Source organism: Spermophilus citellus (assembly GCF_964194105.1).
Source record: "Spermophilus citellus genome assembly, chromosome: 8".
Taxonomy (NCBI): Eukaryota; Metazoa; Chordata; class Mammalia; order Rodentia; family Sciuridae; genus Spermophilus; species Spermophilus citellus.
The window spans coordinates 132,872,314-132,895,625 of record NC_138189.1 but is presented as its reverse complement, the minus strand read 5'-3'; the positions used below and the strand labels follow the sequence as shown (position 1 = coordinate 132,895,625).

Sequence of the window (23,312 nt, the reverse complement as noted above, 5' to 3'; positions counted from 1 at the left end):
GAATAAACCAGTGGAATTAATAATGAATTTCCCAGAAGCATGATGAAAGATGGTAAATAGGCAGCAATACATACCATGAGAAAAGAGAGCTGATGATAAGTGCAGTGGAGAAGTCAATTAAATGTGACACTATGAAAAATTTACTGTGAACAGAGACACTACAAAACAATCACTTTCCACAGTGTTTTGTTAATAGACTATTAAGGTAATTACCAAGACCTGGCCGACCTAAATTATTAGGCAACCATTGCCACCATTGGAAACTAAAGCCATTTATACTCTATCCCCTTATAAAACAAGGATGTTGGTATAGGTGATTTCTAAAGCTCATTCTAGCTCAAAAACACAATGCCTACTTCTTGAGTACTTAGTAAGTATCTTCATCCATTTGTGCTGCTATAACAAAATGATACTTGAGATAGGATAATTTATTTAAAAAAAAATTTGTTTCTCACAGATCTGGATGCTGGGAAAACCAAGACCAAGGCACTTGGTATTGTGTGAGGACTGCTCTCTGCTTTCCCCTGACAGCATCCTCCTGAGGGGAGGAACTCTGTGTCTTCACAAAGGACAGAAAGGATTAAAGGGGTACTGGCCAAACTCTTTTTTTGTAAGAATACAAATCTATTCACAGGGGCCATCATGACTTATTCACTTCCCAAAAGGCCCATCTTTAACACAACCACAATGGGGATGAAGTTTCAACAAGAATTTTGGAAGCGACAGATTCAAAATATTGCACAAATTTATAGCCTCAGGCAGTTCAGTTAGCCTTGCTAAGCTTAGTTTTCTTTTTTGTAAGATGGGGATCATATCAATACTTACTCATCTACAAAGCTATTGTGAAAATCACATGAGATAACAACTCAGCACTATGTTTGCATGCAGTAAATGTGATGATAATGTTTATTATTATTATTTATATTATTTATCATGTCACTCTAATTGTTAATATTTAGCAGCTCTGCAAATTAAGAAAAGGCCCTTGAACCAAAGTTAACACCATCAGCCAAAGAAATTTAATCATAACAAAAAAACACTTCTATTAAGTGTTCAAAAAAAAATTCAATAAACCCAAATCCATGTAAGCGATCATAAATGCTGAAGTGAATTTTAAAAAAGATGCAAAATTGGTGTCTAAGTTGTCATAGCAAAATACCTCAGACTAGGCAGTTTAAACAATAGAAATTCATTTCCTAGAGGCTGAAAATCCAAGATTAGGGTGTCAGCATGGTCAGGTTCCGCTGAGGCTTCTCCTTCTTGCTCAGATGCCCACTTTCTTACTGTAGGATGAGAGAAAACTAGCTTTCTGGTGTCTTTTCTTATAAGAGATCTAATCCTATCATGTGGACCCTGCTCTCATGATCTCATCTAGCCCTAATTATCTCCCAAAGGCCCTGCCCCCAGAAAGCCTCACATTGGGAGTTAGGAGTTTAATGTATGAGTTTTGGAAGAACACAAATATTCACTCCATAAATTTCTTCTCTGGCCCCTTAGAATTCATGTTCTTCCCTCAGCCAAATACATTTAGTACATCCCAACAGTCCCCAAAAGTCTTAACTTATTCTAGCATCAACTCTAAAAGGTCCATAGTCACTTAAATAATCTTAGATATCTAAATCAGGTATGAATGAGGTACATTTCACCCTGAGGTAAGATCCCTCTCCAGCTGTGAACCTGTGAAACCAAGCAAATTATGTGCTTTCAAAAGACCATGGTGGAGGCTGGGTTGTAGCTCAGTGGTAGAGTGTTTGCCTTGGGAACGTGAGATACCAGGTTTGATCCACATAAATAGATGAGATAAAGGTATTGTGTCCATCTACAACTAAGAATTTTTTTTTCTTTTTCTGTGGTGCTGGGGATTGAACCCAGGGCCTTGTGCATCCGAGGCAAGCACTCTACCATTGAGCTAAATCCCCAGCCCCTAAGAATATATTTTTAAAAATTATTAAAAAAAAAAAAAGAAAGAAAGAAAGAAAGAGGGCTGGGATGTGGCTCAAGTGGTAGCGCGCTCGCCTGGCATGCGTGCGGCCCGGGTTCGATACTCAGCACCACATACAAAGATGTTGTGTCCGCCAAAAACTGAAAAATAAATATTAAAAAATTCTCTCTCTCTCTCTCTCTCTCTCTCTCTCTCTCTCTCTCTCTCTCTCTCTCTCTCTCTCTTTTAAAAAAAAAGATAATATTGAAGCGGGCTGGGGCTGTAGCTCAGCAGTCCAGCACTTGCCTGTCATGTATGAGGCACTGGGTTCGATTCTGAGCACTGCATACAAATAAATAAATAAAATAAAGGTCCATCAACAACTAAAAATATATTTTTTTAAAAAATACATTGGTGAAGAGGCATAGGAGACATTCTCATTCCAAAGCAGGGACCATGGAAGGAAGAAAGAGGTGAGGGGTCCCAAGAAAGTCCAAAACCTAGCAAGGAACTTTCCATTAAGCCAGGAGACTATAGTCTTTGGTTGGATGCTCAGCCCTCCCAATCTGCTGGGGTGCAGTGTCACCCTGCAGCTCTGTGGGTGACCCCGCCTTTGAGGCAGTGGGAGGTGTCATCACCCCCTGCTGAAATCCAGAGGCAATCCCAACCTCTGGAACTGAGAAGCAAACAGGCTTGCCCCTGGGGCCTGTGCTGAGCAGGCAGCTCTGATGAATGATCTCTGCCTCACCTCTGGGGTCAGTCTTTTCTTTCCTTGAAGTTTGCAGCTGAATAGCTCTAGGGCCCTTCCCATTTCTCCTTTGGGAATGGGAATATCAATCCCAAATCTGTCCAACACTGCATTTCTTTATACCTCTTGCCATTTTTAAAAAACTCACAGTTTTGCTTGTGGTTTGGTAATGAAAAGTAAATCATACCTCCCCCCAGAGAGAATCCCTGAAATATAAGACATCCTTCTGTATAACCGAAAATAATAATGATTTCTTAATAGCATCTAATACCTAGTCCAAATCCAAAAAGTCCCCAGTCATCGGGGGGGGGGGGGGGGGGGGAAACTGCCAACAACAAAAATAACGAACTGTGTAGGTGATTTATCCAAATCAGGACCCAGTCCAGGCCAACACAATTGTCCTATTCCTGTTCTGGTGTTGTTTCCTTTAAATCTTTTTCAATCTAGAAAAACAAATCCCCTTTCTGTTGACTGACAGAAGAGAAGGACTAATTGTCCAGTTACATGTCACACCTCTGGGCTTTACCTCTTTGCTTCTCCTGTTATTTGTTTAACTTGTCCTTCTGTTCTCTCTCTGAGCTGGAAACTGGAATGTATATAGCTGAAGGCTTGACTATATTCAAGTTAAACCTTTCTGGAAACATCTCTAGATACATGGAACATATCATCAGAAGATGCTTAATATCTGTTTACCCCATCATTGGTGATGCTAAGACTTGATTGAGTCTCTGCCCTCCAATGGAACCACCAACAATTCACAAAACATTGGGCTACATGATTCATTAAATATATTTTGATGAGACAACTTGATGTCATGCAACATTGTTGCAGTGAGAAGCCACTTTAGAACCTTCAGGAGTTCATCTAAAGACTAACATTTTAGAATAGAGTTGACCCTGGAAAAACAGGGGTTTAAAGACAAACTGTGCAGCCTAGAAATATTGAAAAAAAAATTATGAAAAGTTACATAGAACCTGAATGAGTTTTATTTGTTATAAATAAATAAATACGTATTGATTATAGTGTATTATATCATTTACAATACTATACAATATACACATACATAAAAAGTTAAAATTCTTAAAAACACAGACCATTTGCAGGTGTGAGAAATGCAAACAAATACAAAGATGCAGCACTGAATCATAATTGCATACAATTAACTGTAGCAATTCTGTACTACTTCAGTAATTCTGAGCTATCTCCAGTTGCTGTTGTAACAAGTTCAAGTGCTGCTAGTGTCTACTTAAAACACATGAGATATGGACCATCTCCCAAGAGCAGTTTCTCTCCCCAGGAAATTTTGTATAGTATAACAAGTGTTCTCACACATTTCTCACCACATATAATACACACAACATACAAAATATGTGCTGTTTCTATATCAGTAAGGGCTTCTGGTACAGAGCAGGTATTCATAGATAAGTCGTGGGGAATCAGAAGTTAAATGGAGTTGGATGGGAAGAAAGCACAAAGCATGGAACTCAGAAAGCCCAGAGCTGCCCACTGCTGCCTAGTGACCTACACACCTGCACCACGGACAGCAATACAGAGAGCAGTGGCCCAAGTGGCCCAAGTGGTCTGGTGGCATTGGCTGGCTGGGACAAGAAGGTCATTGCAAGGAAGGTATTGAGAACAATAAAATGGCTCAATGTAAGAAGCATACATGGTTCAACCATCCACAGGAATGACATGAAACAGTCATAAATAGAATAACCCCAGGAAGGACCTGCACAGTAGGAAAAAAAATGGAGAGACTGTGGAGTTTGATGTTGCTGAAGGAGAAAAGGCTATGGAGGAACAGATGTTAGAGAACCTGGTGGAGATCCAGCCCAAAGCAGTAAACGTGAAGCAGACTACAACCATTACAGACACTACCCTGGTGATCCTCAGTGCAATTACCAGCAGAGTTGCCAGAATATCGAGAGTAAGGAAAGAAGGAGACATAGCCAGTCCAACAACACCAGCACTACCAGAGGCACGGGTTCCCACCTTACTCCTTCCAAAGACCCCATGGGCGCCAACCACAGTATCCCCCCCCCCATGCAGGGAAAAGTGATGGAGAATGTCAACAACCAGAATGCAGGACCACCACATAGACCAGGGAGACGGAATGTTTTCAGGGTTATAGCTGCTTTCCACAGGAGGGCCACCCTCACTACCAACAGCCCAGAGAGGACAGCAATGAGGAAAATCCATACTGCTTAACTCTGATTATGCTACAGATGCCAGAGAAGGGAAAGAGGAGAAGCAACTGGTCCACCATCTGAGATCTCCTTCACTCTAAGGATGAGCAGGATGGAGCCAAGTAAACATCAGCTCATCATCTCCACCATCATCTGGTCATGCAACAAGAGGAAATGAATATGAAATTCCTGCAACACTTTGGAGCAGACTTTAAAATGGTTTTTCTGCCCATTGATCAGATTCCTAGAATCCTGTGCATTGTCCATGCACCATGGGCTTTTTATTATTGTTATCTAAAGACATTCCTTTCTGGTAATAAAAAATGTGAGGTTTTTCCTTAAGCTTAGTTTTTCTCAATATGCCTTTAATTTTTAAATTGTTTCATATCTGCTCAAGTTGAGATTTTTAAGAACTTCATTTTTAATTTTTAATAAAATTTAGAACTTGACTTTTTCAAAGAACAGTCAACAAACCATAAGCACCTGTTAATAAAGGTCTTAAATAACTTTTTTTAGAAGGTCAGACCTGAATTTTCTATTGTGGGTCAGGGAGCGGGGTCAGAGTCCCTAACCCTCAAGTTGCTCAATGATTATGAGTATTTCCTCTTAAAAACAAATCGCCTATAGGGAGTTTCAATTAAAAACTCATCTTCAACTCATGGGCTTGTCTTTTCATCTTTACAGCAGTTATGTTTGCTGCCAATAGTCTCCGTCACTTCACTGGCCAGAGAGAAGGCTGCTATGGCAGTTTCAGGTCTCATGTCTCTGATGTCCATTTCCCTAGTTCTCCACCTTGCCTCTCACAACCACTTACCAGCCTTCCTTCCTGTTTGCAGTTCTTCTCTGAATCATTCCTGTTTTCCTTCCCCCAGGGAGCTCAAAACTGCCTGCAATATTCTCAGCAAATGGCACAAGACTCAGGACTTTCATTGTGTTTCAAGTTGGAGGATATTTGGAGTTAGCAATTATGAAATGGATTTGCAAATTTGAATCAAGAAACTTAAATTTAGAAGAACATTTGCCCCAAGGACATGTGAAAAATTGGTTTTTAAGTGCTATCTTGAGTACTTCTTAATCTACAGCAATTATTGTTCATGAAATCAATATGACAGGATGCTGAGAGAAGTCATGGTAAATACCATTACACTAATGCTCCGCTTAATGAGCTGCTTGAGCCAGAGTCAAGTGGGATCAAGGTTTCCCTGAAACCAGAAAAACTGCAAATTCCAACCCACCTTCCAGGGAAAAGAAGTAACCTTTGGAAGTCAAGTTGAAAAACTTAGTCTTTGGAAATACTTAGCAGGTAATATAGAAGTTGGGCAACCATATTAAGTCTTAGCTATGGGGAAAGGGGTTATTGGAGGTGAAGTCAACTTAGCCAAAAATTGGTTTGGGTCCACTGAAGTCATTTTCCCCAAAGTGAAGCAAAACAGATGAGATAAATTTCCAACAACTAAGGAATATTCATGCTGTTCTCATTTAGAATAAACCAACCCCAATCTCTACAAAGGCAGGCCAATGCTAGTCAATCACGTAAACACATCTTTTCTATTTAAAGATTTTTCTTAAAAGAGGCAGTAAACTCATTTTATGAGCTTAGAAGACAGATTAACAGGTAACAAGGCGGCAAATGTTCCTGATACTAGGAAGAATTTTTTTTTTATTATGGTAGTGCATGAATAATATAAATTTGTCATTTGAGTCATTTTTAAGTGTACAGTTTATTGGTGTTAAGGATATCCATTCACGTTGTTGTATAGCCCTTACTGCCATCGCCCTCCAGAATTTTTTTCATTATCCCAAACTGAAACTCTTAAACACATTAAGCAATTAAGTCCCCATTCTCCAAGCCCCTGGTAATCACTACCAACCTTTTGTCTTTACGAATTTGACAAACTAGTTCTTTCACATAAGCGTAATCATAGTATTAAAAAAATTACAGAAGGCTATTGTTTTGAATTAAACTCCTGAACAGACCAGGCCAAACGCAAAATGGAGTCACTGTGCTAAAATTTCAGGTCACCAAGCCAAAACTTAACTGCTTATAGAAAAATGTCACTGTCATGATAATGAAGTCCTCTCTCTTTTAACTCTCTCAGACACACAAAAATAGATAACATGAAGTAACTTAATTTGATCAGTTATTTCCACATTGTTTTGTCTCCTGTCTTCAACTTATAAGGAAAATAACTTTGAAATGGCCAACCCACTTTTTGTTCTTTCATTTCAGCTTTCTTCAACCTTTCTCTGTCTACACAACCAAGCTCTTCTACTCAGCCCATGAGAAGACATATTCTATTTTGTGGAATGAAATGTTGCCTGATTCTAGAATCAAAAATAAAGCCAATTAAATAAATTGTTGTGTTTTCATCCTTTGGCAATATAATATATGTCCTTGAGTCTGGCTCATTTCACTTAGCATATGTCTTTGAAGTTCCTGTTGTAACATCTATCAGAGTATTATTCTTTTTTAAGGCTGTATAATCTTTCACTGGCTGTGTGTACCACATTTTGCTTACCCATTTATTCTTCAATAGACATTTGAGGTGTTTCCACCTTTTGGTTACAGAGAATAATTCCATCATGAACATGAGTGTACAAATATCGGTTCATATCCCTGCTTTCAATTATTCTTTTAATTATTATATAGCCAGAGTGATTTTATGTTTAATATTTTGAGGACTGCCATACTCTCTTCCCCGGCTGCTGCATCATCTACATTCCTGCCAGCCATAGACAAGAGTTCCAGTTTCTCACATCCTTGCTAATACAAGTTATTTTCTGGTTTTGTTTTGTTCAGACAATAACACTCCCAATGGATGTGAAGGAAGAATTTTTAATAACTCATCTTTTACCACCCTGGGGAGCAAAGAGATAGAGGCTAGGTGATGTACTCTGACAAAGACTAGCTAGACCAACAAGTTCACTTACATAGGTGTACACTGTCCAAGTGTGTCTGGTCACAGAGCAAGGCAAGGCTGAAATCCAGCATATGTCACATCCCAAGCTGGGCACGGCCTCTTCGGGGAGAAGGCAGCCACTTTTTCTTCCTAGAAAAGATTGTCAGCTTGCCAAGCCATGTGCCCAAAAAGTCAACCCTTTTTTTAATATAAACTAAGGCATTTTAAAAAGCTATTTGTTATCCTGGCTGGTTAACCCACCCTCACACAGAAGCTATAGATACTCTAGATTAATGCACAGGGTGATATGTAATCCAACAGAGCTAGATGACTAGAGCAACCCCTTTCCACGGTGGTTTTCTGTGGGTCTCTTTGATGGTTTTACAAAAACGATCCCTACATTTTTCAACATTCCTTGAATTGGCTGGCGGGTTCTTGAAGACCTCACTTTGAGTCTGGGATCAATGACTGCTTGACTCATAAAATTGATGAAAAGTGCCATTCTACCAGTTTCTGGGCCCAGATCTCAAGAGATTGTCAGTTTCCACTTCTTCCTGTCTCTTTGGACACTTATTCTTGGAAACTCGTCACCACACATGGAGAAAAACTAACCCTCAACACAGAGCAAGTGAAGTGCATCCCCCAGTCCTAGTGACAGGAGCAAAACTGATGAGTTCCAGACAAGCCCTGCCGAGAGCAGATGAGAGCAAAGTAAGTGACTGACGTTGTTTTAAGTCACTGTGTTTAACGGTGGGTGACTGGTGACCTGTTCATCTGCAATAACAGAGCAGTCTGTGAGGTGCGTCCAGAGTGCCCCAGCCTCATAGTTCCACACTCGGCGGAAACCAGCTGTCCACCGAGGGACCCCAAGTCAGGCTTCCCTGAAGAGCCCATAATGGCCTTTGCCCCTCGTCTTCTCTTCCACCCCCTTCCAACCCCAATCTGGGGTAAAGACACTGAGCCCCACCCTCTCTAGGATCTGCATCCTCATCCTTTGGAGTGAGAGTTTCACCCAGTCACTGACTCTCCTGGGCTTTCCTTCTTCGCCCTGGGCTAGAGGTCTGCAGTCTTAGGGGGCTGGCTTCAAGGGACAAAATGCAAGCAGTCTTTACTGGATCTAGTAACCTGCCTTCCAGTTGAGCTTCTTAACTTCCTCTGCACTAAAGAAGGAGCCCACAAGCAAAGTGGAGTTGCTCTATCCCAGATCAAAGCGCCTGCACTCACCGACCAAGGGGCCGAGTTTCTCGCCAGGCCTTTCATTATTCCGGGCTTGTCTGTTAAGCCCTCCCCGGGGCTCCTCCACCCACCCCCAGCTTCACTTCAGGAAGGAAATAGTTAAAAGTCTCCTGCCCTTCGGGGCCTGGAAGGGGGCGGCAGCTCAGTGCAGTTTAGTGAGGGCTGGAGGACGCTCTAGCGGTCCCGCAGTGGAGAAGGGCTGGGAGCTTTGGGAGAAGGGGAGGACAGGCTGGAGGCGTGTTCCTTCCTTCGGAGTTTTCTTTCCTGCGAGTCCTTGCGCATCCCTCTGGTCTGTTCCGGCGATCGTAGAGAGGAGGCAGGGAGGCTTCATCCTTCCCACCGGCTCATCGCCAGAGGCTGGAGACTCGGCGAGACGTCCCCAGAGAAGCCCTGCCCCACCGGATAAGTTTTCCGCAGGCAAGACAGCCCTGCAGCTGGGGCCGCCGGCGCGCCGCAGCCCGGGACACCGGCCACCCTCCGCGCCATCCACCCTCGCGGGCTCCGGCTTCCTCTGGCCCAGGCGCTGCGCGAACCCTGCAGGGGCGCCCGCCCAGCTCCACGGTCGGTGCTAGGCTTTCCTTCTGGGGATTGAGGCTGGGGCGGGGACGTGGAGACGGTTGGGTCGCTCAGTGGGGAGGAGCGGGGAGCGTACTGGCCTGTCCACCTGGAAGCTTGAGGCTGGCACTCACCTGCCTGAGACGCCTGGTGAAACGGGCGCCCTCCTGGGAGGGGTGCGCTGAGTGAACGTTTGGAGTTTGGAGAACTGATCTAAAGCACTTTGCCTCTCCAGAAGAGATTTGGATTCTTGGTAAAAGGAAGCCAAATGGTTCTCCCTGGGTGTCCCCCTTTCCGCCGGCGTGCTGCAACTTTGCACACATGCCCTGGTCGCTTGCTCCAAAGCATACTTGTTACCTCACTTCTGGTTCTCCCCCACACAGCCTGAGAGAAGAAACTGTTGTCTTTTGAGAAAACCCCCAGTGCAGCTTTGGAAACCTGCCTGTCCCAGGTCTGAGAGTTTTGTTCTGTGTTGTCCTTTAAAGGCCACTTGTTGCCTTTCACATACGGAAAACAAGGACTGTTTTTAGATAATCAGCCTCTGTTTACACCATCCTAATGACTTTCCCCTGATAGAGCTGGGGTGGAAACATTAAAGCCAGGCAATGTGGCTAATTTCTTACCCAGAGAACAAAACCACAGAAAATTTCTCAAAAGTTCCCAGTTAATTTTTGTCCCTACTTGTCCTTGTTCATGATTCCTCACCACCACCTCTTCGGTTTTAAGTGTCAGCGAATTGAGAAACACCTTGGCAATCCTGTCATGTAAATTGCCTGCTCTAAACTTGTGCCATTTTGGTAAGGTTGGAATTTCCAAATTACTACTTATATAGGTGAACTTTGATCCTGAGAGTCTGATAGGTTAAATGGTTAAAGTGTAATCATGAGAATTCAGTCTTCTTCCTTAATAATATCCTGTGCACTCCAGAAAACTCTTCAACCCAAAATAGGAAGAATGCTGAATCTATTGACCTTGTCCTTTAGGTTTGAAACTAAGATACTTAATAGAGCTGTGACTGATGGTTATGGCTGATGATTCAAAGCCCAGCTTCTCTCAGATACATGAAAGTAAGCTCCAGACCCATCCTTGGAATAGCATGCATTTGAAAGGATTCTTTCATTTGGTTTGGCATTTTTTTACTCAATGACAATATGGTATCCACATGCCTTTGACAAATGTTCCTTAACTCTGCAGCTTAATGTGTGTGGAGAGCTGACAGAAATGTCATCAGAAATTATTTCTAGGGTAGTGTCATTGTTGGAAGGAAAGAAGATGGTTTTAATGATAAGAACCCCCAGCCTTGACCTTGTTAACTCATGCCATAATCAGCTGACCAATCAAACTGGTGCATTGATGTTCAAAGCACTAGAGGGACTTTGATGAGTGGCAAGATGCCTGTGATAGCCAGGTCAGCTAATGAAACATCTTCCTTGCTGACTCTACTGGAGAGGAGCCATTCCATTTCTGGAAAAGGCCTTTGTCTTTCATTTCTATGAAAACTATTACTGAATATTCCATTCCAATTGGAAAACTGAGAGACTAGTCACTGGGCCCCACGAGATGTTAAAGAATTTCTTTCCACTACTCTCCATGATCCAAAGAGGAGGAGGGCTATAAGCTTTGTTCTTAGGATCCTACTTCAGGATGGAAATGACGGCATTTGTATGTTACTGATATTTGGTCAGATACTCCAAACTATAAGAAGCAGGAAAAAAACTGCAAACTAATTAAACACACTACACCCTGGTTTAAAAAAAAAAAAAAAAAAACTGGCAGGTACACAGAATATCCCTAGTTTTGAAAAAAATGGTATTTTTTTATCATCTACTCAAAGTAAGTTAAGTCTATAAACAAATTGGGAGATATTATAGCCATTTGCCACTTCTTGGTTGACATAGTCACTTCACTTCTTTAAGAGTGTCTCTCAAGTAAAATGAGACATTGCTTCTACCTATCACAGTTGTAAAGCTCAAGTCAGATAATAGGTACACATATAGTTAATACATGTATTATTTTAGGTTCCTGGGGGAAAGCAAAGTATTCAATACTTGCAATTTGGTGTTAACCCTTCTCTACAACTTGACTCTATCTTATTTTATAGCTACGGTGACTAAACATAAGCTTTGTGATTTCCTGTAATAACTGTCGAAATTCCTAAAAGCGACCATGAGCAATCTTGAACAATCTCTCGAAAAGGAACAAGTTTTAAAAATTACATTAGAACCTCAGTGTGTATGTCATAGATGCACACACACACCATGAGATAAACGAGGCTATGGCTTTCATTTAAAGATTAATAAAAGCCCACGGAACAGGAAATTTACAAAATATCGAAAAGAGAGTGGCCATTTTTATTACTTTTGATTGATAATTCTGGCACCACCAACTTCCATTGTTTTCCCAAGGATTAACAGAGAAAGCGCAACTAGCTGGGTAAAGAGGAATCAGTTGCTCTTTGCTAGGGGGCAAGAGGTCTTTTGAAATGTCTAAGCACCCCTAGTCTGTTGCTTCATCTACACACTGGAGACTTCCTTTAAACACTCCAGGTACAAATAAAGCATGAGAATGAGAGACAGGATGGTCTAGGAGTTAAGAACTCAGACTCAGAGTTAGAGTGACCTGCCTTAGGAATGTAGCCTTGCAGCCACTACCTGTGACCAGAGGCTTGTCTTCCAAGCCCCCATTTCCCTGTCTCCCTGATGGAGTGTACATCTGCTTCACAGGACCATAGTATGGATTCAGTGGCATTGCACATACGATGTATTCGGCACAGTGACTGACACATAATACACATAGGAGGTCTTAAACAGCATAGGGACAGATATTCCTTAGAAAATCCAACAGCCTGACCAGCCGGCAAAGGTCCATTACTCCTATTGCACTCATTGACAAACATCGTGATGATAATTTCTAATGTATGAAATAACAAAAACCTCCTGTTGTGAGATGAAGATTTTACACATCAGTCAAGGTTTTCAAAATAAATATTTTGTCACTCTCAATTACATAATTTTTTAAATTGAAACTGAGATTGTTAAATGTATCGGTGGTGGTAACCAGAGTTCTGGTTTTAAATCCAACATTTTTTTAATATCTTAGAAGACTACCACATTCTGTTCCGTGTTCATTTTTTACCATGTGCAAAACAGGACACATTTTGGAATACTGGACTTTTAATTACAGAATTTGATAGTTTTATTTTATGCTACATCTATAATATATATAAGGCGTTTTCACTTTCAGTTTTACACAAAATTGTGTATCTCGATTCTAGAAGGTTCTTTTAAGTCAGATTTTCATCAGTCTGGGTGGGGAGAAAAATATAACTACCACTTGAAGGGAAATTGTCATATCCTCATCCATATCATGAGTTAGTTATAAGTATAGCTTAGCTATGTGAAGAAATGAGATGCAGTTGGGGGTGGGAGAGGGAGAAATCTTGCCCTATGAGGTTTTTGGTCTTTTCTAGTTTTGTTCTGCTATGGGGCAATCTGACATATTTATCTTATCTAATTGCCAAATATTCTGCATTTTAATTAAAGCAGTAAATAATCGTTAATTACCATCATTTTGTCAGCTGGATTTTGTCATAAGAATAATTTTTCTCCTTTCTTTTTTCAGGTGAAAAAAAATAGGGTTGTAAAAGCAATACACTAAGACTTTTCTTCAAATTCGCATCAAGATGGAAATGTTTTGCCTCAGAGCATCCTTTTGGCTGGCACTGGCTGGATGTGTAATCAGTGACAATCCTGAGAGATACAGCACAAATCTAAGCAATCATGTGGATGACTTTACCACTTTTCGGGGGACAGAGGTCAACTCCCTGGTGACTACCCATCCACCCACAAATTTGGCTCTCCCCAGCAACGGTTCAATGCACAACTATTGCCCACAGCAGACTAAAATTACTTCAGCTTTCAAATACATTAACACTGTGATATCTTGTACTATTTTCATCGTGGGAATGGTGGGGAATGCAACTCTGCTCAGGATCATTTACCAGAACAAGTGTATGAGGAATGGCCCCAACGCACTGATAGCTAGCCTTGCCCTTGGAGACCTTATCTATGTGGTCATTGATCTCCCTATCAATGTGTTTAAGGTAAGAAGTAACTACAAATGTATTTGCAGGTTTGAAGGCATGCTCTAATTCCACAGTAAGAGTGTCTGGCCTTTGGAATTTTGCTCTGTGTTTTTATTGAAAGTTATTTCCGCTATTTTAAAACTCGGTGACATTTTAAGATTTAATTATTTGCTAGCTGTTATACTTATTTTCTAATTTAAGCATTAAATTAGAAAACAGTATCTCAGGGATGACTCTTCAAAATCATGGTGTTTCATGAATTGAATTCTCATGCTAGTGCTGAGCTAAATTATCAGTTGGACATTTTTTGAGAAGATCACTGGATTTTTCTGAAATTAAGAGCCCTCAAAGTACTTAAAATAAATATATCTTCAGTTTCAATTACATTCTTTAATGCAATGCTGTTCAGAATCTAGATATCTATAGTACAGCTTGAAATGAAAAGCACCTTTTTTTTTTTTTTTTTTTTGGACTGGATTGATGATTGAAGCAAAAGGTCAGGCTGGCTCTTCTCAGTTATCTGGGTGACTTGGAGATAAAGTGGTTCATGTGATAGCAGGCCAGGACAGACCTTGTTGAGCAGTTTTACTAACTAAAACCATTTGAAATAGGCCTCATTTTTTTTCAGTGTGCATTTATTGAGTGCCTACTGTGTTCCCACCCCTGATTTAAAGATAAATAAGAAAAGTTAGTGCTTTGGTGGGAGAAGAAGATAAGTATCCACACATGGCTGGGATCAATTTACCTTAGAGACTAAATTATTTAGCACCAAAGCAAACTAATACCAAAAGAAATTAGATTTTCCATATTTGGTATAGTAGTTGTGAGGCAAAAATTGTTATAAGGATCCAAATATATCAAAATTTAAATGAAATTGCAGGATGTGTGCCACATTTGATGAAATATCTTTATTCTAGACATAGGGAAATAATTTTCCTCAGCTTTTTTTTTTATTCCCCTCTTCTTTCTCTTTTTCCTTTTCCTTCTTTGGGCTATTCATAGAAACAAATTACTCTAGGTAGTAATGTTATGAAATATTCCTTTAAATGACAAGAAGTTTTGTCAACTGAATTCCAAGTAGAAGAGCAGTCTGCCAATTTCCAATAGATGCACTTAAATTCTGCTGAAATTATACTAGTCCATGAGAAAACTCAATAAAGATGAAAATAACTAAAATTTGTTAGCATTATGAATAAACACCTTTCAAATTTGTACCATACACTTGCTTGCAAAATTGGAGAATTTAGACAATGAATAGTCAAAGAAAAAACACATACCATATTTTTCCACAGAATAGCATGAATACATGTGCTTTTTATTTGAACTTTAAACAGGATTTTGGAACTTAACTATGATGCAAACTTGAAAATGCATAATTGACTTAAAATGTTCAGCATATGTTACGGAAGTTTTATTTTTTTTAAAGTTTTTAATTTTTCATTTATGAGATATCATGGGTACTCAACCCTGGACTTTCTCAGGACATCTCTCTTTAATGATAGATTTGAAAATGTTGACAAGACTATTAGTTGAAAATGGATAGTTCAGTCACAGTGTGGAATTTTTAAACATTGATAATTGCTACTTATGCACTAATCAATTAACCTAACTTTTTTGAAAAGAATAATTAACCATCTCTGAATTAATAACTCCCTGCTACTCTTGACTCTGAAGCACACTGTGTAGATGTGACCATGTGCACATCAGTTTCTTGGCAAATCAATATCTGCAAATGCTGGGGGAAAACCTGCTTATCTTTGGGGAGCTATTGCCAATTACCAGGCTAAAACTTATTTCTATTCCCTAGCAACATTTGAAGTCAGGTTTTCTGGAATATTTCAAATTTGATGAAAATCCAAATAAAACTTCAATGTTCATATAGCAATGGGTAAAAATTCACACATCTTTATTTGAACATAAGGTTCTTCCCTCTTGGGAATCCAATACTTAATGTAACTTATTCTAGTTCTAAATAATGTGAACAGTTTGACAATGGTATTTTTACATCACAGGAGTACACTTGTGTAATTCTTATTTTTCTAAAACTCAAGGAATATGAATCATCTAAACAACACTGATTTTAGAAAGTAAACCTTGTAGATTAAAAAAAAAAATACTCTTTAGTCATCTTGATTTTCTTCCAGAGGAAAAAAGGAAAGTATTGAAGTGAGCTAAAAGAGCACCAGTATTTAGAGATTATCTCTACATCTTTCTGTTATCCTCTTCCCTTGTTTGTGAGATCATAACATGTTGCTATTGCCCTGACTTCTGCCCAAGATGGTTGAGACACATCTTTCCAGGAAATGTGAGGTCAAGCCTCCATTTCTCTTCTCCACAGCTGTCCCCTGCCATTAAGATTCAATGCTTTGGGATCTATCACCTATCAGGCCTTTGAATTCCTCCAACCCTGTCAAGTTCACTACCTCTGTGTTGCAGGAAAAGTAGCAGCTGTCCATCCTGCTTTACCATCGCAGTTAGGCACCTACGAAAATAATGCCCATAATTAGAGAAAATTCTACTGAAAGAATAGATGCATGAGTCTTCTTTAGCTTTCCCACTATTAAAAGAATTAAGTTAAAAGAATAAGAAAGATGAGTTTCCACAGACATATTGTTGTGTTTAACATCACATCAGTTCTGTACTCAGTACTAAAGTGTCTCCAGACAGAACGCTGCATTGAGTCATATCAGAGTCAGAGTTGGAAGTAACATGAAGATTGTGTCTCAGAGCAGGCTAGAATAGCTGAGTCAGCTTTAGTCATGTTACAAGACAAAGGACATGGGGTGATAAACTTTTTTTTTAATAAAGAAAAGAGATTCATTTAGCTCACAGTTTTGGAGGTTGGAAGTCCAAGATTGGGCTGCCACATCTGTTCTGCTTCTGAAGAGCCTCCCCAACTCCCTCTGTGTATCAACATGTGGGGAAATGTGAAGGGACACATGCAGAAGGGGCCGGGCAAGTGGGGTGGCCCAACTTTATAACAATCCACTCTCTCAGGACTTCCCAAGAGCACAAATGCTTCCCACAAGAAAAACATTCACTCCTCATAAAAGCATAAGCTCCTCCACTATACCCTACCTGTTTTCTTTTTAATTTGTTGTTTTTGGATATAGAGGACAGTAGAGTGTATTCTGACATATTATACACACATGGAGTATAACTTATTCTAATTAGATCCCATTTTGAGGATGTACATGATGTGGAGTTTCACTGGTCCTGTATTCATGTATGAAGATAGGAAAGTGATGTTCGATTCATTCTACTGTCTTTCCCAGTTCCATCCCCCCTCCCTTCCCTTCCTTCCCTGTTGTCTAATCCAATGAACTTCTTCTTCCATCCTCCCTGCTTGTTGGTGTGTTAGCATTCACGTATCAGAGAGAACATTCAGCCTTTGGGATAAACTGTTCTTTATATTAACAGTGTATTCCCTTTCTCTGGCTTAGAAAGAGATTGTCCTGAAACTGCTCCATAGATCAGTGGGATGGAATTAATAACTGAAAAGCAGTTCAGCAAGTACCCGATGCTGGGCTGTTTCTGATCGGTGATTAGCCCCTGCAGCCAGGGCTAGGTGGCTCTGGATGGTCTTGGGTCACTCCACACCTGAATTTCCAGAAGTTTCTTCATTGGTTTCCATATCTTCAGAGTTACTTCCCCCAACCTCTCCTGAACTCTGCTCTACTTAGTCAATTGCCATTGCTTCCTCAGAAACGCCCAGGTCCTCTCTCTGCACCCCCACTTCCCCCTATGCTGAGAAGTCAAGGCCCCCCACGCTCCAGCCAGGCTTTCCCCACTTCAACTCCCAGTGTGCATGCTCAGCTCGTGTTGGAATGCCATCACCACCCCTTGGGAACATTCCTTCCCTAGATAACATTCTCAGAGGTTACATGTGCTCACAGATTACAGCTGCAAGGCATGTCAGACCTTACATTGAGAAAAGAGTTAGGTCTGCCGCTACATATGTGGCATCAAGAAGAAATAAACAGTAATGAAGACAACTCCTCTGGCCCCTGCTTGCACACACCCACACGCCCCGCTCACACACACAACCTGGTTACAAAAGAAAACATCTGAGAAAATAAGCTGTAAAGCAGAAGGAACCAAAGAAAGCAAATGATGCCAGTTGTGTTCTTAATTTTCGAACAAAGGCCTTGCAAAGTGGTAATGCTATCACTATGTTGATCAAAGGGTGACTCTAATTGTTAGTTGTTCAAAAGCACAGATAATATCACTAATTGCAAAAGAAGACAACAACGGCAGGGAGGGAGGAAAGAGGAAAGGAGCCAGCCGACTCTCATACACCCACACCTACAGCCCAAAAGGGAGATGGCTTCCATTTGTCAGGAAATCAGATGGTCTGATATCCTAAAATCTCAAGAAATGCAAAACCGTGGCCAAGTACATTAATCTATACATGAAATGTTTGCATTTTTAGAAAGGCAAAATAAATTAAAATATTGTCTCTGTATTTGGAGGTCAGAAATAATACCCCATTAATAAATGGCAATATTGATTAGAAATACAGAATGTGGGGGCTGGGGTTGTGGCTCAGTGGTAGAGCACTTGCCTAGCACATAAGAGGCACTGGGTTCAATTCTCAGCACCACATATTAAAGAAATAAAAATAAAGGTCCATCAACAACTGAAAAAAAGAAAAAGAAAAGAAAGAATTCTTGTCCATAAGGAGATGAGTCATAACTTGTAAGAGAATAAAAGCCCTAAAAGTGAGGTTTGTGTGTGGCCAAAGCCTGGCCCATGCAATTTCAGGATAACAGCTCACTCCCATGTTTCTACAGAAATTCCCATAAACCACTCTACCTTGCTCTTAAGCAAGAACAAGAATGGGAGAAAATTGGAGATAAACAGGGTTAAAAGGATGAGAATGATAGGCCTGGGAAGGATCATGAAGCTGGGGCGATGACTTATCAGAGGAACTTCTGATATGTTGTAGATGATGGTGTAGGTAAGCCATGTCTCCACTTAACATGGACTGCAAAGCAGATCTGTGGGACCCATGGGGGCAGCATCCAGGAACACTCTCTATGGATTACTAATTCTGTTCCATTCCAAGCAACCATCTCTTATTGAGGACAACAATAAAAAAAGAAAAAACAATTACAATTTCTGTATGAAATTACTAGGAATGTTTTGCAATGAAAAGACTCCCAATGTGTTTCTCTGGCAGAGGATCTAAGCAATGTGGAAGCCAAGAGGCCTTCCCGCAGAGCCAGTTTTCTCAATAATGAATGACACAGCCTTTGACATCTTATGCCACAGGAATCCATCTTTAGGGGCATCCGTACAAAGTTGTTTCTTGACACATCAAATCCCCAAGGCAATTTGTGTCTCCAAAATCAATTGCCATGTCTTAGAGACTGGATATCTCAAACATAGACATTTAATATGCTTGTTGTTGTGATTTAATTTGATCAGGGCCTTTATTATAAAATTTCTAATCAGTGTTCTCTAAGAGCTTCAAATTAGCATGATGATGATGATGATGATGATGATGATGATGATGATGATCACAACACTTGGGTCAAAGGGTTTCACTTAAGAGACGAGGCAGAAGGTACTACCTGTGGTCTGCATGTACAATTTTCCAAGTTAATCAAATTGCCCACCAGATTGCACATGTGATAAGTATATTTTACTGAGTCATCAAGCAATGAAAAACAGATCCTTATGCACTCCAGTTGTAGGGGTAGGATCATAAAATTAGCTATAAAGCATCATTCCCTAGATTCTAAGAGAGAAAACGTGTCCCTTGGTTGAGATCCCTGTCCTTTGCTGGTGCACTGTATTCCTGATAGACGTTTTCCCGTCAGATAATTTTGACTCTGCCTCCTCTCCAGCCCCTGTCTCTCCATGCTCTTCCTCGACTTCTCTCTCCCCCAGCTAACCTGGCCTGTCTGAGGATATCAGGATGAGCCTTCCATCTCAATCACTTTCCTCTGTAGCCCCTGTTTACTGCACTTGATCCTTTGGATCTCCGTTGAAGCATCTCTTTGTCTGGCAAGTATCCATGATCCACCCTGGGTTACTGCCTCCCCCTTAAAGCTCCCACGACACCTCTCTTAACCCTAGGATAGAAACGGACGCTGCTCTGTTGCTCTTGCCAACTGCTCTGCTTGTCTGCAAGGTCCTTGAGGCAGGCAGCCATCATTCCCGTTTATCATTGTACCTCCTGTGCCCAGCTTAAAAAATGGTTGATGACAAGGAAAAAAAAAGAAAGCATACTGTAGTTACCTCTCTTAGAATGCTTTTTCTTCCCATTGCAGTTCCAGACCTAAAAGCAGACTTGCTTATTAAATTTATTGAATTCCTACTTTTTTTCCCATTATAAATCAAAATGTCTTGGGGTTTATTAATCTGAGAAACTTATAAGAAACAGAGCAGCACATAGCAGCAGGATGACTTTCCCCTTCCCTTTGTCCCTGGAGAACAGGAGTTCTTTTCCTAGGGTTCAGGCCTTGTGCTTTCAACTGCTTTCCTCTCTCCTTGGGGATGCAAACATAACCAGTCGAAGAGTCTCCTTCCAAGATTTCTGTGCAATAGTAATTCTTTAGGCTTAGTCCTAATTGTGGTTTCAATTGATATAGTGAAACTACAAGTGACCTGAAATATAATGAACATGCATAACACAAAAGATTTTATTTGCACTTTAGAGAAAAAGAAGATAGGTTGATCTCTGTGGCATTGCTAAGACCTAGCTAGGCACATTGCAAAAATTCATTCTGCTAACTAGCTTATTTAAGAATAAATGTTCATATAAAATGACAGAGTGATAAATTTATTAGACAATTTTCTGTTTGTTATGAGGAAGTTGCTGTCTGGAAAGACTTCAGAACCCTATCCAGCTGTACCTCCCCTTCTGACTTTTCGTTTCCTGTGTCTGGGAACCTCGTTGCTTTCTCTCATGGTCATGTGAAGTAATTATTCTCATGTGAGGCTACTCGGCTACCCTCAGCATTTGGCTCACAGCACAGCTATTCCTGTTTAATGGGATGGGGGATGGAAACCCTCCGTAGCTGCAAGATTGTTCCCAGAGCACAGGAGAGAGAGATGGGTCCAGGTCCTGTTCTTATCAGTAAGGCATCCAGATGTGGACAGATTGATAGCCAGTGATTCCTCCATCAAAGAGTTCAGCTCGATAGAGGAGTTCACCATATTCCAAATTTAAAGTGGTTTAAAAATGCAGAAAAGTTTGAGGTTTGAGAAAAGAATTTTCACATGACCCACATTATGTGTGTATGTGGTGTGTGTGTGTTAGCAGGTGTATGTGTGTAGATGTGTGTGTGTGTGTGTGTAAATGTTATGATTCCAGCATTGTGATCAATGAAAACAGATGTTCTGGCTATTTTATTCCAAAGTATTTCTACAGTATAATCTTATGAGTTGCTTAATTATTATATAAAATGTAAACAGTTGAAAGAGATTGTGCAAACTAAGACGAATGAAGAAATCCAATGTAGTGTCTGAAGTTGATATTACGACTAGAGTGGTTAAAGATGGAATGTTCTAAGAAATTCCATCAAAATAAGTCTCACGTATTGCCAGAAATTCTACCACTGCCTTCTGGGTCTGCTGCATTCTCTTGGGAGTTAGAATTATTACTTTCTATAGCTTCAATTTTATTTTTAGCTAGGTCTAGCTGTTGGGAAAACTGATTTAAGCTAAAACGTTAATGGTTGAGGTTAAAGTCAATGGCAAAACTGAACGTGTAATTCAGTGTTCATTTTTGATAGGCTTATGTTTACATTTGAACATCAAAAATAATATGAACCCACATGCTCTGAAGTGTTCACTTAAATTTGGAAGATTTGAGGCAACTAATGTTCTTAGACTCACCAACCTAAAATCAAATATGCCCTCAGAAAACCTTACTATTATTTGCACAAATATTTGTGCAAATTTAGATGTCTCTTTGACATTCTAACTTTTCAAGCAACTTACTTGGAAACTAATACCAATACTGGAAGCAAGTGAAATTATACTTCTCATGATACTGGCCCTAAGCCTGGAATTTCTATTATTTTAAATCAAATTTATATGAGAAGGCGGTGGAGATGGCAAATAATTAGTCATCTGGTTACTCAGTCACATTAGATTTTTCCTTACATTTTCTTCATTTATTCTTACAATAAATACCTGGGGAAATAACAGATAAACACCCTTCCCCGTCACAGAGCTTACATTCTACTAGAACAGAAAGATAAAAAGGAAGATAAATGAGTAACTAAATACACAGTGTGTGAGATAAGTGCTAAGGAGAAAAGTGGAGTGGAAAGGATGATAGAGAAGGGAGACATTAGCCTTTCATTGTTAAATAACATTATAGAAAGTCTCAAAACAAAGTGACAGCTAAACTTAAAAGGTGACAGTTATAAATGTTAAGATAATGGAGCAAACCATGCCACCTATCTAAGGTGAGAGCATTCTAGTTAGAGAAAACAGCAAGTACAAAGACCCTGAGACAGGAGTGTGTCTAGAGAGTTGAAGGAATAGCAAGATGAGGCCATCAGGGATGTGAGGGTAGGGCAAGAGTCGGGGCAAGGCACATCACATGGAGCCTCCTATCAGGGTCACTATATAATTTACTATCCAAACCAGGACTCTTTTGAGACAGAAAGAGATACTGTAAATAATAACATCTGGGAAACAGGCATAAACTGAGACTATCCTGAATAAAGCAGGAAAAATGATCACCCTATCTCTATATCTAGGTATCTTTAAAACCTTGATTTTTTTCTCTGAAGGAGATAGAAATTTGATGAGGGGAGGTTATGTAAAAATGAGTGACATGATTTGATAAGAACTTTCTAGCTATTACACAGAGAAGCATTTCCCAAACTAATAAAGGAAAAATGTGCCGCCTTAAAAAAATGATTTGTCTGGCAATATTTAAAATGAGAATAACATTATCTGAAACTTAGTGTTTACCCAAGCCAGGTGAACCCAAGTGATCCTGTTGCATGCATTTTTAAATGAAGAAACTGAAGCACAGAGTGCTTAAGTCATTTTCTCAAGGTCACACAGTGTGCAGAAAGAACATGTGGATCCAGTCTGATGGCAGAGGCTATGCCATTAACTCAAGTTACTGTACTGTTTCTCTTCCAGAGGCCTCAAAAGACAAACTTTTCCAAATGTCTCCTAGCACAAAAATATGTTTTTGAAGACTATTTAAAGATGAAAAACCTTGCCTTTTCCCTTCTCCACTAAATCCAACAGCTGTGTGTGTGTGTGTGTGTGTGCTATGTTGGGGATCAAACCTGGGACTTCACACATGCTAGGGAAGTGCTCCGCCAGAAATCTACACCCCAGCCACCTCCCACCCCCAAGTGCGTGTTTAGTTCCTTATTTAGAAAAGAAGTCACATATTCTAATGGACAATGTGTATAATGCAGAGACTTCTCTCCAAAATAGCATCTATGCTCTGTCTTCACATTGCCTCAGAACATCTGGTAAACAGGATTTTCTTACCCTATACTTGTTGTCATTAGTGAGATCAAATGACAGAAGAGCCCAAAAATAAAATACAAATAAATAAGCGGAGGAGAAAGGTTGGCTTCTCTGATGGACTGGTTGCCTGGACACATGGGCTCAGAGCAGTACTTTTTGCCAACTGATGTCTCGTTCACGTATCACTTCAGGCTGGGCAGTTTGTCTCTGGGATTGATACAGA

General features: G+C 40.2%; 1 protein-coding gene across 1 annotated transcript in view; it reads left to right on the top strand.

The window, feature by feature from the left end:
• The first annotated feature begins 7,740 nt into the window (after window positions 1–7,740).
• Window positions 7,741–23,312, top strand: part of EDNRA (endothelin receptor type A) — a 54,752-nt gene continuing 39,180 nt past the window's right edge. Inside the window, exons 1-2 of the mRNA XM_081303201.1 lie at window positions 7,741–9,552; window positions 13,168–13,648. Of these exons, the coding sequence (XP_081159327.1) occupies window positions 13,229–13,648 (420 nt within the window). The 5' untranslated portion in view covers window positions 7,741–9,552; window positions 13,168–13,228. The remainder of the gene's footprint in view (window positions 9,553–13,167; window positions 13,649–23,312) is intronic.